The sequence below is a fragment of the Lolium rigidum genome, chromosome 3 (genome assembly GCF_022539505.1).
Source record: "Lolium rigidum isolate FL_2022 chromosome 3, APGP_CSIRO_Lrig_0.1, whole genome shotgun sequence".
Taxonomy (NCBI): Eukaryota; Viridiplantae; Streptophyta; class Magnoliopsida; order Poales; family Poaceae; genus Lolium; species Lolium rigidum.
Genome location: NC_061510.1, coordinates 4005052 through 4020164, shown reverse-complemented (window position 1 = coordinate 4020164; position 15113 = coordinate 4005052). Strand labels below are relative to the sequence as shown.

The following is a 15113-nucleotide window of genomic DNA, read 5'->3' as shown; positions in this document are numbered from 1 at the left end:
CACAACAAGTATGTCCTACCCTTACTTATGCGCGGGTTTTCCACAACAAGCATATCCTGCCTTTAGTTATGCGCGGGTTTTCCACAACAACAAAGTTAAGAGGGAAGTCCATTCGTGGGTAACCATGGGAGAGTAATCCCTTGTATTTTTGTTTATGTTCGAACTATCTTGTCAAAATATTTCTCCTTAATTAATAAATTGGGGTAAAAAATTGCCCTCGTTACTAAAAAAATATGCAAAAAGCTCCAGCATGAAAAAAAGTTCAGGTCCTCAATGTCCATCCACATAAAAATAAGCTCGAAAATTAGGAACCAGACAAGCAGGTACTTGAGCACACGGCACAGGGATCTGAATTCTATTTTTTTTTCTGATTTCGATAGCACAAGCTAGTAGTAGCCGTCAAGCCGCAACTAAGCAACAAAAGAAAATTCAGTAATAAACGATCCACAAGTATACGTGCGCTACCAACCCCACCGGGTCACCACCACTGGCATTGGACGGCAGTGGCACAGAGGAGGAACGCAAGAATGATTGGGATACCTGAGCGAGTTGAGAGGCCAATTGGATTCCATCAGTTGCTAGCTACAACACCCCATGTGGCTATATGCGAGATCAATGTACGATTGGTGGCGATTGATTGAACAAGTACAAGCTATAGATCATAGAGGAGTTGCATATTCTGGTGTGAACCAACCACCTAGCTGCAGATGCTATGCGTTTTATACTATATAGGCTGGTTGTTGTGTGTATGATGATGATCTGCTAGTGCAGTAGGGTTTAGTATATTAGTAGTGTGTTTATGGATGCATCTCTCATGTCAAAGTCATGGTTTGTTTAATCAAGTGCTGCCTATGTGACCAGTCGATCACATCAGAGACTGTCACCATGGGCTAATCAGACATTGTTTGTTTGAGACTTTGGGTGCCACGCCACACGGAGAAGAATTAAGTAGTACTGTAGTGCATTTGGATCGGGATATTCACTTTGGCTCATAGGAGCATTTGCTTCCATTGTGTGAATCAACATTTCGAAGTGTCAAAAAATTCTAAACTAAAAATTTTCATGTACATCTACACATTTTATGTTCGTACACAAGTTTTCAAAAAAATCTATAAAAATTTGTGACTCCAGTAAAAAAGACAAATTTTGATGCTATAACACGACTATGTACAGGACATTTTTTTGTCTTTTTTGTACACGCCACATAAAATGTTGTTTCTCCATGAAAACTTGTGCACTAACATAGAATATCACGATGTACAACAAAAAAATTATGTCAGAATTTTTTGACATTTTTAAAATTGTTTTTTAATTATTTTGTATAATAGGAGCATTTGCTCCTATGAGCCAAAACGCCACCTCCATTTGGATCTGTATAATTGTTTGATGAGTATATGGGGATTCGAGAGAAAATAATTCAGAGAATCTTGCAGGTCTGATATGCTGGCCTACCATTGGATCTCCATTATTGATTTCAGTTCTGGAGTAGATGATAGTAGTTGGAGTCAGCAGCATCAAACACTGAAGAACCAAAGAAATTGAATGTATATTGAATTCAATTCAGGTGCGCAGGCACAACTCCAGACATGAAGATGGAAGCGGAACACGACTAGAGGCAGGGAAGGATGGAGGCTGCTGGCTGGCAGGAGCTGAACATGAAGAGGCGACTGGCGACGAGCTTGGATGTTTGGTCATCGATCACGCCGGCATTTGAATTCAGAGGTCGAGGAAGCCGGTCTGGCGGAGCACGGCGTTGCGGACGCGGCGGAGGTCGCGGCCCTTGAGCGTGCGCCCGGCGCCCTCCAGCACCGACGACGACCGCGCGGCTCGCCGCGCCGTCACCACGTGCGGCGGCACCATCTCCTCCCCGTCCTCGTCTCCCGACTCCTCAGCCTTCTTGGCGCTCCCCGCCGCGCGGCGCCCGGACGCCGACCTGCCCGGCCACACCGGCACCCTGACCGGCGCCGACTGCCTCGGTGCCACGGCGCCTTGCTCCGGCGCCCCAGCCCTCACTGGCACGGCCACCCCCGCGTGCATGTGCAGCTGCTGCTCGCCGCCGCCCTCGGCCAGGAGCGACGACAGCCCGAAGCTCTGCGGCACGGCGTGCGCCGCGTGACGCCGCGCCGTTGCGCGCCGCGGCGCCGTGTTCTCGAGCGCCGGCGCGGACGCCCAGCCGTCCACGCCGCCAGCGCCTGCCGGCCAGACGACGTCGCGCTCGTCCAGCTCGAAGCACGCCCCCGCCGTGTCCTCGGCGCCCGCCTCCGGCAGCTTCAGCAGGCCAAGGAACCGGAACGAGCCCGCGCTTGTCGACCGCGGCATCTCCATCGATCGCCGGCTCACGGCGGCCTAGTGACGACGTTCTTGCTCTGGCCCTGGTTTCGGCAGCTTGTTTTGCCACTCTCGGCTTATATGAGCGGTGGAGCCGGAATCGGAGAGGAAGGAGGCCAAAAGGGCAGGAGAGCGACGGTGCTGACTCACTCACTCATGCATGCATTGTCGAGGTGGGTCCCACGTCGAGAAATGAGTTGGAATCTCCAGGTAGATGCAGTTGGATTCTTTTGGTGGAATTTGGATCTACTCTCTAGTATTTCACGAGGAGGATATGGCTAAATGCTGAGAAGATCGTGGGATCTCCATTTTCGTTAAGGGCAGCACATGTCACAATTCCTTTACCAGTTGTCGTTCTCGAGTGAGCATGTGTTCACACAATCTTTCGAGCTCCAGTGATTCATTTACTTTAAAAGAAATTAAAAAGACATTTTAAGTTTTGAAAATATTGGGAAAATCTAGAGCTAGTAAATATTTTTAAATTGTGATATAAATTTATTTAAAGGCTAATTTTTGATGAGCGGAGCGAGACCTGTCACCAGGAGGCTTGGGCAGTGACGCAAATAATCTGAGGTAGAAACTCTAAAAGAAGTTGTAAAAGGACAAAATAGTTTCGTGACATTAACAATGCATATAATTCTAACACAATCCCTAAAAATAGTGTTATAAACGCGATAAGCAAATAACGAAGAACGATAAAGAAACCCACGCAGGGGACACAAGATTTTAACGTGAAAAATCCTCTCCAACAAAAAGAGGTAAAACCACAAGCGCTAGGCATCAAAACTTCACTATATTGGAGACGCATTTGGGCAGAGGGCCAAAGCAAGAACGTCGTCAAGAGGTATATATAAGCTTCGGCCCAAGGCTATACCGTGAGTTATCTTATAATCTGATAAACCCTAGCCGACGGCTTACAAGAGGTATATATAAGCTTCGGCCCAAGCCTACCGGCGACGGGCCTCGCTCCGTTCGTCAGAAATTAGCCTCCCTTTAGAATGAATTTTGATCACAATACAACAAACTCCGCCTTGAGATAAATTCCATCTTGTAGCATGAACTTCAACAATCTCCTGAATCAACAAAGAAAACACTTGTTGACGCCAACAGCCACTTGGGCTAAACAATTATACAACCAAACTCGAGCAAAGCTTAAACTTGGAAATATGAACTGGCTTTATCATCATATCAGCAGGATTATCATGAGTACTTATCTTGCATAGCTTCAGTATACCTTGTGCAACAATATTTCGAACATAATGGTCCTTGATATCAATGTGCTTTATTCTCTCATGGAACATTTGATCTTTCGTAAGGTATATGACACTTTGACTTTCAGAAAACAAGTTAATGTAAGAATCATCTCCACAAAGCTCAGCATACAAAGCTTTCAACCAAACAGAATCTTTGCAAGCTTCAACAATAGCCATATATTCTGTTTCAATTGTAGATTGGGAAACAAAAGGTTGTAACGTTGCCTTCCAACTTACAACACATCCACCAACACTGAACACATAACCTGTGAGTGATCTTCTCTTATCCAAATCGGCAGCAAAATCTGAATCCATATAGCTTGCGAGTCCCTCACCGATCTTGCCAAACTTCAAGCAAGCTTTGGATGTGCCTCAAAGGTACCTGAAAATCCAATGAACACCTTTCCAATGTTCTTTACCAGGATTAGCCATGTATCGACTGACCAAACTCATAGCATATGACAAATCAGGACAAAAACAAACCATGTCATACATCAAGGAACCAATAGCACTAGAATATGAAACTCGTGACATGTACTCAATATCTCCATCATTACTAGAACATTGCAATGCTGACAATTTTAAGTGAGGAGTAATTGGTGTACTAACAGACTTTGCATCATGCATATTAAATCGATGAAGAACTTTTTGAATGTAATTTTGCTGACTAATAAATAACACACTAGATTTCCCGTCTCTTGTAATTTTCATACTTAGTATTTTCTTAGCAGCACCAATATCATTCATCTCAAACTCACTACTTAATTGTGACTTTAAAATAGTGATTTCTTTCTTACTCTTGGCAGCAATCAACATATAACAACAAGTATATTGGTGATCAATTAACAAACTTGATATAAACACAACTATCACACTGAGATCTCTTAAACTCATGTGCAAACATAAATGAACCAAACCTTTTATACCACTGTCTTGGAGACTGTTTCGGACCATAAAGGGACCTCTTCAACTTGCAAATAAGATACTCCTTACCAGGCACAACAAAACATTCAGGCTTGTCCATTTATATCTCCTCCTCAAGCTCACCATGCAGAAAAGAAGTCTTTACATCTAGCTACTCAAGCTTAAGCCACAATACAAAAAAATGCACGAATAGAACTATGCTTCACAACCGGAGAGAAAACATCAATGTAATCAATACCTAGAATTTGACTGAAACCTTTTTCTACTAACCTTGCCTTAAACCTCGGAGGCTCACTAGGATACAAACCTTCCTTTATTTTAAATATCCACTTACAGCGGACGACCTTCTTTTGTTTAGGCAAGCACATAACATCTCATGTGTCATTCTTGTCAAGCGATTGCATCTCCTCTTGCATAGCAGAAGTCCACTTCTCACGATCAATGGATGCAACGGCCTCATCATATGTAGAAGATTTAGTATCATGCTCCAAATGTTCAGCACAACTTAGAGCATAATGAACCAAATTACACTCTTCAATTAAACGAGGACGTGGACCTTTGTTAAGCCTCGGTCTATTAGCAGCAATTGAACTATTTGTTTACTGCAAAACAGGTGGTGAGTGCTGAACAATAGTATCTTCAGCAACACCATTTTCTTTCTCCTCCACGTGCTCCACCTGCACGCTAATCCTATGTTGTTCATCATCAGAAACATCAGAAAAATCAATAGCATCAGAAAAATCTGTAGACGAACTCTTATGAAACATGACAGTCACATTAAAGACAACATTCCTGCTATGCAAAACTTTCTTAGTTTCATGATTCCATAACATGTATGCCTTAACTCCTGAACCATAACCAAGAAACACACACTTAACAGACCTAGGCTCTAACTTCCCACTATCAACATGAGCATAAGTAGTGCAACCGAAAACTCTCAACTGTGAATAATCAGCAGGTGAACCAGACCATACCTCGATAGGATTTTTCTTATCAAGTGAAATGCAAGGTAACCTATTTATCAAGTAACATGCGGTGAAGGCTGCTTCAACCCAAAAACGTCTATGCATACCAGCATTAGACAACATGTAGCGAGCCTTGGAGATGATGGTTCTGTTCATACTCTCCGCCACATCATTCTGTTGAGGAGTGTATGGGATGGTGTGGTGCCTGACAAAGTCTTCATCGCCGCAATAATCATTAAAGATAGTAGAAAAAAATTCCATGCCATTGTTAGTGCGAAGCAATTTAACTTTCTTTTATGTTTGCTTCTCTATCATAACTTTCCACTTTCTAAAAGCATCAAATACATCAGATTTATGTTTCAGAAGGAAAGGTCACACTTTTCTAGAGCACCAACAGAAGTCTTGCGGGAAGTTCTCCACACATCAGCATACACATAATCTAAAATCCCTTTGGTGGTATGAACAGAAATCTTCAATTCTACGTGTATGAATAATGAATAGCTCAACACTATCTATATATAGTAAGATCAATGATAAAATCTCTGTAAGATAAGAAATCATACGGAGTCTGCTTTAGACGTATGACCACTCAAAATACTGAGACAAAAAACATGCGCCTCGAATCTATTCACCAAAGATCAAGATAAAATTGCAGCCCAAATCAATGTTTTAGAGCTCTTAAGTGCGCATCAAACTGGTGGGCTCAGATTACTATATCATATACCATAATTATACAACACTTCTTAGAAAATGGGCCATGTGATTTTAAAATATGGCCCAGAATATTGCAGTATACCATTTTAAAAATGGGCCACGTAATGGTACAAAGCATAGACATTATGCACATACAAAATATCATGGTATGCCTTTTTCTATTATTATGTTGTCTACTTTTCAAAGTGGTATTGTATAATTGCGTCATACAATCTTCATTCAGAAATAAGTGATTCAATCTTATCTTGATAAGGAAGTATCGATAAAACTTAGTCACTTATTTCTGAATTGAGAGAGTGTTATTTTAGAATTTGTTGAATGATTGTGGTGTATACGATACAAAAATCTTGGGTCACATGTTAGAAACGGTGTTAAGGGCCCTAAACCATCGCAGGAGCTTCGCCCCTAGGCTTGGACCGAGTGGATCGTCATCGACCTAGGTTGCCACCGCTATATATACCGCTTTATATGCTGCCGCACAAGATAAGTTGAATCTCTGAGATTCATGGCGTTGTGTAACCGCACCACAGTGAAATTTATTAGCGGGCGCCCATAGGTTTTTTTCTTTTTTTTTTGTTGGAGGAGTTTTCCACGTCAAACTTGTTGTGTTGTTATGTATAGATTTGATCTACTTCTTCCTCTTTACCTGTCACGATTGTAACAAATATCATGAGCCACCAACATGGAAAATCGCAAAGCTAAAAGTGTTCTAATTGCGGGGTACACAAAAATAGCGAATTTGATAAAATTTGGTGATTTGAAACTGCGTACTCAGATCCACTTACAGAGCTGATATTAATAATAAGAAAGAAGATCGAGTTCAGTTTGGCTCTACGTACGGGCGGGGAAATGTTTCCATCAGGATGTCAATAGCCCGAGATCCGCTCCACTTTCACAGCCGCCACCAGAAAGCACTGCTGGACGATGGAAACCGACGGTTGGTTACGACTGATCGAGCTCTTCTCTCGTGTGCGGTTAAGAAGACGACGCAAACACGAGCACGAGTTGCGGTCTACCGTGGTGGCTACCTGTAGGCTAGGGGAAATTGTTTCGATGGTGGCAGTGGCGTTACCTGCACTTTCTTGGCCTTTTCTTCCTTCCTTCCAAGTTTTTACTTTCATGTGTGACGTCGAGCGTGACAGTCCACTCCATCGAGACATGAAAAACGCATGCGTACATATGTAGCACGTCGGCCAAATGCCATTTTGTGTTTGCTCTCTAGTTTTTTTTTTTTTTTTTTTTTTCGAAATGGGGTAGCCCCAGCTTCTGCATCAATTGATGCATACAGCTTCTTTTATTAAAAGAAATAGTTTAGCAATACAATTCACAGCTACACGATCTTATTACAGTTCAAGGATCACAAAGAGTCTGAACAAAGATAAGCCATCTAAAAAGCGAGTAACATGAAGCGCCTTTGCATCATCATGTCAAACGACGATCAGCACACCAGCCGCACCGGTTGTAGAAATCCCGTGCTACCGTTGCCGGTCGGTTGCACCCAATATCCATAGCTCGGCGCTCCTCCGCCGGCTGAAGATAGGACCACATATGGATCCAATGTGTAGCCAAAGGGATAACTCTGCAAAAATGATGGAAAGCTTTTGCTATTAAAGATATAATCATTACGTACATTCCAAATTGCCCAAAGCAAAGCGCACACACCAACTCTAATGTGGACTTTGTCTTTTTTTGCAACCCCATTTAACCAATTGCCAAACATATTTGTAATATTCGAGGGTGGGGGTATATTGAAAGCCATATAAATAATCCTCCAAATCATCTTAGTAAAAGGGCATGAAATAAAAAGGTGTTGTATTGTCTCATCTTGATCACAAAAACAACATTTAACACATCCGTGCCAATTACGTTTAGCCAAGTTATCTTTTGTAAGAATCACTTTTTTATGAAGAAACCACATGAAGATCTTTATCTTTAGAGGAACTTTCATCTTCCAGATATACTTCTTTAGGAAAATAGTATGGCCATTAAGCAAGTCCACATACATAGATTTAACCGAAAAAACGCCAGATGTATTTAACTTCCATTTGAATGAATCCTCACTATCGGTTAACTGAACCAATATGAGTCTATGCAAAAGGTGCGTCCATCTATCCCATTTGTTGCCATTCAAAGTCCTCCTAAAACCTATATTTAGAGGATTTGAGGCCAACACATTTTCAACAGTGACATTCTTGTGATTAGCAATATTATAAAGAGATGGATACTCATCAGCAAGAGACTTATCACCTAACCAAATATCCTCCCAAAACCTTGTATTACGCCCATTACCGACAACAAAAGAGCCCCGGGAAAAAAATTCCTCCTTTACATTCATTAAGCCTTTCCAAAAAGGTGAGTCAGTAGGTGAAGCTGAAACTTGAGATAAAGTTTTAGAACGTAAATATTTTTTACGTAACAACTCTTGCCACATACCATCCTCATTCAAGAGTTTAAAAAGCCACTTGCTAAGTAAACTCTTGTTTTTTAGTTCTAAAACCTCCACTCCTAACCCCCCTTGATCTTTGGGTCTACATATTATGTTCCATTTAGTTAACCTATATTTTTTCTTATGCCCATCACTTTGCCAAAAGAAGCGTGATCTGAAAAAATCTAACCTCTTCCGAACTCCTATCGGAATTTCGAGGAAAGATAACATGAACATGGGGAGACTAGTTAAAACTGAATTAATCAATATAAGCCGATTACCATACGAAAGCAATTTGCCAATCCAACTACTTAACTTTGATTCAAACCGATCCTCCACCGGTTTCCATTCACCATTTCTCAACTTGCTGAAATGTATTGGAATACCAAGATATCTAAAAGGTAATGAACCAATGTCACACCCAAAGAGAGTTTTGTAATCATTCTCCACTTGTTTTGCCACCCCAAAACAAAAAGCTCGCTCTTATGAAAGTTTATTTTAAGACCAGACAACTGTTCAAAAATGCATAGAACTAATTTCATATTTAGAGCTTTATCTATGTCGTGTTCCATAAATAAAATGGTGTCATCTGCATACTGAAGAATCGAAACCCCTCCATCTACAAGATGAGGAATAAGACCAGCAACCTGACCATCTTCTTTGGCCCTAGCGATCAGAATAGCCAACATATCCGCAAGAATATTAAATAGAATGGGAGATAGAGGGTCGCCTTGTCTAAGACCTTTTTTGGTTTGAAAATAATGACCTATGTCATTGTTTACTCTAATACCCACACTACCTTTCTCAATATAATTCTGAATCCATGAACACCACTTAGGATCAAAACCTTTCATACGCAACGCTTGTTGCAAAAAATCCCAATTTACCTTGTCATAAGCCTTTTCAAAATCTATCTTAAACAAAACACCATCTAATTTCTTCCTATGAAGTTCGTGTATGGTTTCGTGAAGGATAACAACACCCTCAAGAATGTGTCTACCAGGCATGAAAGCAGTTTGGGTCGAGCTGGACCACACTTTCAGCAATATTCGAAACACGATTAGTCCCTACCTTGGTGAAAACTTTGAAGCTTACATTTAACAAGCAAATAGGACGATATTGTTGTATTTGGATGGCATTTTCTTTTTGGGGAGAAGGATGATCGTCCCAAAGTTCAAATGAAAAAGAGGTAACTCTCCTCTCTGAAAACATTCGAACATCGCCATCAAGTCGGATTTCAAGATATCCCAAAACTTTTGATAAAACTCAGCCGGGAACCCATCCGGTCCCGGCGCCCTATTCTTTTCCATTTGCATTACGGCCTTCTTAACCTCTTCCATAGTAAAATCAGCAATCAAAATCGCATTTTCCTCGGCAGAGACCATTGGTGCACTGCAAAGTGACACGATCTTGCTGCTGACGTCGTGGAGATCCATCACATGTCAAGGTGGAACCGGCTGGCGCACGGACGGCTGCGCTGGCTGGCCGGCCGGCTCCATCGATGTCGCTGAATGATTGGAGAGAGCGGCGATGGCCGGCCGGAGATGGTTGGGATGACGGGACAAGGTACTGGTGACGCGACGGCGGGTCCGGCCGGAGCGGCCCACGCCGCCGCTGCTCCAGGCCACCTCCCGGCGCGCTGTGCGCCACTGTGGGTGTCGGGAATGGTCGGCGGACGCCCACGGTGCCGTGCCGTGCCGAGCGGCGCACGCAGTTTACGTGTGTCCGGGCACACTCTGTAGTGGTGTCGTGTCGTGCCCAGCTGGCTGTAGCCGGTGACCGCAGCAGACGTCCGATATCACCACTGTGGCGATCGATCCAGGGGTTTGCTCTGCATGCATGACCGGCGAGGCGGACGCCCACCGTGCCGTGCGGCGCACACAGTTAAGTTGCGTGGCGTGCGTGTGAGCGCGCACGCTGAGCAGCGTGTGGTGGTCGGGCACGTCTCCGGCCATCACATCGTGCTCGGCGCCATCCGGCGCGCGGCCACACAACGTAAGAGGTCACTGTATCGAGTCCATCCAGGGCTTGCCCTTGCATGCTCCCGATGTTTTCCCAAGGATACATCCTGCAAGGTGGGCTCGCGTCAAATTGAATACTTCGTAGAAGAAGATGTCAAGACGGTCGATACAATTGTATCAAGCAAGGAACACGACAGAAACATGTGTGCCACGTGGTTTCCGACACAACCTACGTACTTTGAAATTCTCAAGGCGGCGATCCACCCAGCGTCATTTTTGTTTCCAACCGATCCACCAGAGGGATCTAATTTTCATTATCAATGATAACGAAAACACATCAATATCAAGGGAGAGAGAGGGGGGAGCGCCTAATGCGGCGATCCACCTAGCGTCAATGTCGCGGCACGATCGGAAAACACAACTTCATATGCCAACTCCGACTATCAGATGGCACATGCTAACGGTACCAACCGCTCATAAAACACCTAAGAGTCGGTGAGTGAACGGCGGGACCAAATCAGCCGAAAGAGGCATCGACCAACAAGTGTTGGCCGCGATGGTGTAAATAGGGCCTTGGAAGCCCATGCTTCAAGCGCCGAACAAAAAAACAACTTGAATTGGTGCACCGAGAATTCCCCAAACAACGCGCCTCCAAGGAGGCAAAGACACAGCTGCACCGCCACCGCTCGATGCCTCGATCTGATGACCGCGGGGTTCCACCCGATGCTGGAGCATATAGTTAAATATAATTATGGGTGGAACCCATATGCGGTCAACTTTGCCACCAACTTAGATGTGAGCAAAGGTGTTAAATATAATTATTATCTGATCGCTTCCATCAAATCGGTCATATAGTTGAATTAATTTCACACTCCGGTATCATATTGATCCGATCAGCTTCGACGGCTCGATCATGGTGTACGTCAGTACGTTGTGCGGATGCGGCTACAGAAGTGCAGCATTGCCACTGGAGTACAACAACTACGCACATGGGTGATTGGACGGTACTGCTGCTACTACTAGCAACTTTGTTCAATTCTGTCTGACCCGAGAGGATAGAAACTACCCTACGAGGCTGACTGCGACGAGCGAAGGGATCTTCGAATAGTAGTCTTTCCAGCTATGTGCACGCACGCCACCCTCTTTACTAAAATACTTATCGCAGATTTAGATAAAATATAGCCTAAAATATACTACTATCTAGATTTCTTGAATCTGCATGTATTTAGGTCTGGAGGAAGTAGCAGGAAGTAGGTCTTTGTGAGACGCGTTTCGCAAGATTTGACATGAATATTTGCTGAACTGATGTACTACCTCCGTCTTGGTTTAAGAGACGCGCCCGCAACCCAAAAATTATTATAATCATTATTTTGGTCAATAAAATATGAAATATATGTTGAAAAAATTACATCATTACAAACCTTTTTCAATGCAAATCGGCTGGTATAAATTTTGTAGAGATATAATTTATATTTTGTTAACTCAATTAATAATCAAACTTTATCTTAAACTACGTGCGTTAAACTGAGATGGACAGAGTAGTTAGGGTTGGTGGTAGACATAACAGTCCAGACGCTCTACGGGGAAATGTTTTCGTCACGGTGTTAACAGCTTGAGATCAACTGCGCTCTCACTCACAGCCGCCAGCAGAAATCACTGCATATGACGATGGAAACGGGCGGTAAGGGCATCTCCAACCGCGCGACCCAAACGGACGCGCTGGGCCGTCCGTTTTGGGCCGTTTGCGTGGCCGAATGGACACCCGGACAGCGGCCCGCGTCCGCGTGTCTGTTTGGGTCGCACGCTTCACCCAACGCGCGGACGCAGCGCATTGGTAATAAAATAAAACAGAAATGAAAATAAAAAAGGAAAATAACAAAACATAAATTTAAACTAGTTGGTCATTAAACTTAGCCCTATTTTGGGCAAATTTTACACAAAAGAAAGCCATATATGGCTTTAAACTAAAAAAAAGCAAACCCTAGCCGGGGTTTGCGAGCTGCGATGGCCGCCGGCGATACTACCCCCAGTAGTACTCGTCATCGTCAGCGTCGATGACGACCGACGCCGCCCGGCGGCGACGCGGCTGTTCGGCTCGACACGCCGGAGGGCACCGGGGACTCCGGCCAGGGGTCCCACTGCGCCCTTTCCCGGGGCGGAGTGCGCGTTCGGCGGGCTCGCCGGCCTGCGCGGCCCGTGCCCTCCGCGCGGACTCTCGTCGGAGCTGCTCCTCGCCCTGCGTGGCCGGGCGCTCCTCCTCCGCCGGGCGCGCGGCCCGCGCTCCTCCTCCCGGAGCGCCGCCCGACGCGTAGCGGCCTCCTCCCCGACGGCGCGCCGGCTGGAGGAAGGCCCACGCGTCCGCCCGGGCGTCCTCCTGGGCCTTCCCGGCCGCCTCCTCCCGGCGCGGAGGTGCGCGGCGTCTCGGCGAGGAGCCGGCCATTTGGCCAGCTCGTCGAGGTCCTGCTGCTCGCGGGACGCCGCGAGCGCCGCCTGCAGCTCCGGGTCGTTCTCCTCCTCCTGGGGCTGCGGCTGCGGCTGCGGCTGGGGCTGGGGCTGGGGCGCGGGCTCGTTGATGTAGAGGCCGCACCGTCGCGGATGTGAAGCACGTGCGCCGCCGCGCATCGTGCTCCACCTCGAACCACAAGTCCCAGTTGGGACTTGCGTCGCCGTACGCGGGGTCCTGCCGGAGGTCCGCCGGCCGGCTGAGCGCGGCGCCTCCGGATCTCGGCGTAGCGGGCGCGGCCTCGACGCCGGGATGGGCGGCACCGGAACCCGATCCGGGCTCGAGGTGCCGGCCGTGGGGAGGTGCACGTCCCCACCGCGCATTGGGACGCCGGCGTCCCGGAACATCCGCGCCACCGCTACGGTGACGTAGATCCGGTCGCGTCCGGGCGTCGCCGGCGGCCCCATGGCGAACGGCGCCGGCGCGACCGGCCGGCCGCTGCCGGCCTCGTGGTCGTTGGCGGATGGCGAGAACTCGCGCTTCGGGGCCATGGCGGCGCGGAAGCTTCCGAGCTCGCGCGTGCGGCCGGAGTGGAAAGTGGGGACCGGATAGGGACGGTCCCCTTCCCCGATCCACATTTAATAGGACCGGGGCACCGACGAGTGGGCCAGCCACGCGGACGGGCGGACACGCGAGGACGCCGCGTGCCATCCGCGGCCACGCAAACCCGGCCCGATTGGGCCGGGTTTGCGGTCGCTCCGACGCGCGCGGCCGTCCGCTTTTGCGGTGCGTCCCCGCGTTGGACCGGGTTTTTGTCCGGCTGGACCCATCCGGACGCGCGGGCGCGGGATGGGTCGCCCCGTTGGAGATGCCCTAAGTATAGATCGAGGATGGCGACTGAATGGGTTGGTTCCGAGCTTGTTTTCTTGCTTGCGGTTAAGAAGAAGACAAACTTAAAGCACGAGGGCGTGGTGGTGTACTGTGGTGACTACATGTAGACCAGGAGCAAAGTTTTTTTGATTGATCGATGGCGACACTTGGCCCTCGATGCAATGTATCTGCCTTTAATCGGTTGCACTTTCCGGTATTTTCTACCCTGTAGATTCTCTTTCAATGCATTGCATGGCTAAATTTTTATAAACATTTTTTCTTTAATTCCAGCAATAGTTGGTGTTTTTTGATTTTTTTAAAAAATATTGCAGCGTCCATTTAGAAAATCCTTAAAGGGTCTGGTCGGGCTAACAAAAACACCGAAAGGTAGGATTTGTGGTCGCCGTGTTAGGCGACACGCCTCATCGTGCTGAGAAACCTGAAAAGCTAGGATTTCGTTGTATTAGGTGACAGGCCTATCGGGCCGGAGAAACCCGAGAATACTTTTCGGGGTGGGCTATCCCGATAGGCTGAGTCGGCCGTAGCCGTCTGGATGCACGCATGAACTGGCCGTTCTCGCGGCAGCCTAGACAGGATGTCATGCTGCCATAGTCCGGTGTCCCTCATGGCGGTCCACTGACCATTCCACGGTACCAAGAAAGGAGTTCACGTGACGCACCCGAGCCACCCTTTGCTCCTAGGTCAATTCGCAGGAACGCGCCAGATTCAACCCTCGACAACCCTTCCCAGCACGTCGGAGCAAGCAAGGCTGAGATGCTCCACACGCACGTGCTAGCGGAGAGAACCAGTGGCGCTCGTGCTGACCGGTGATGAGGCGGTCACAGGAGAGAATGGAGCACGCTGCAGGGCAACAGGGGAGAGGGAGGTTACGGCAGAGTCATCGGTGGGGAGGCACCGGAGATGAAGGTGGTACGTATTTCTTGGGCAAGTTAGCACAAGTCAAACACGAGGAGATCTAGGATAGAATGACATGGGAGGGAGAGGAGGGCCTCGATAAGAGGATGGAATCCCAAATCTGGCTAGGCCAAGCCGACAATGTCCAATCAAGCTAGGCCGTGCTAACTAGGTTCGGCCGAGTTCGGTTAGTCTGAAATGTTCTATCACTGGAATGGGGCCTAAAAAATCTAGGCATGTCGGGTTCGCCCAGCCCGAAAGGCTCCAGTTGGAATCAGCTAGACCGACATAACAAGTGATACGGGCATGAAGGCC

General features: G+C 46.8%; 1 protein-coding gene across 1 annotated transcript; it reads right to left on the bottom strand.

The window, feature by feature from the left end:
- Positions 1 to 1716: 1716 nt before the first annotated feature.
- Positions 1717 to 2325, bottom strand: LOC124697956. The gene has a single exon (XM_047230484.1). The coding sequence runs from the start codon at positions 2323 to 2325 to the stop codon at positions 1717 to 1719; it is 609 nt and encodes a 202-aa protein (XP_047086440.1).
- Between the last annotated feature and the right edge of the window lie 12788 nt (positions 2326 to 15113).

What these genes read in the sequence shown, in the direction of transcription:
- LOC124697956 (XM_047230484.1), bottom strand. Translation starts at nt 2,325, where the DNA reads ATGGAGATGCCGCGGTCGACAAGCGCGGGCTCGTTCCGGTTCCTTGGC.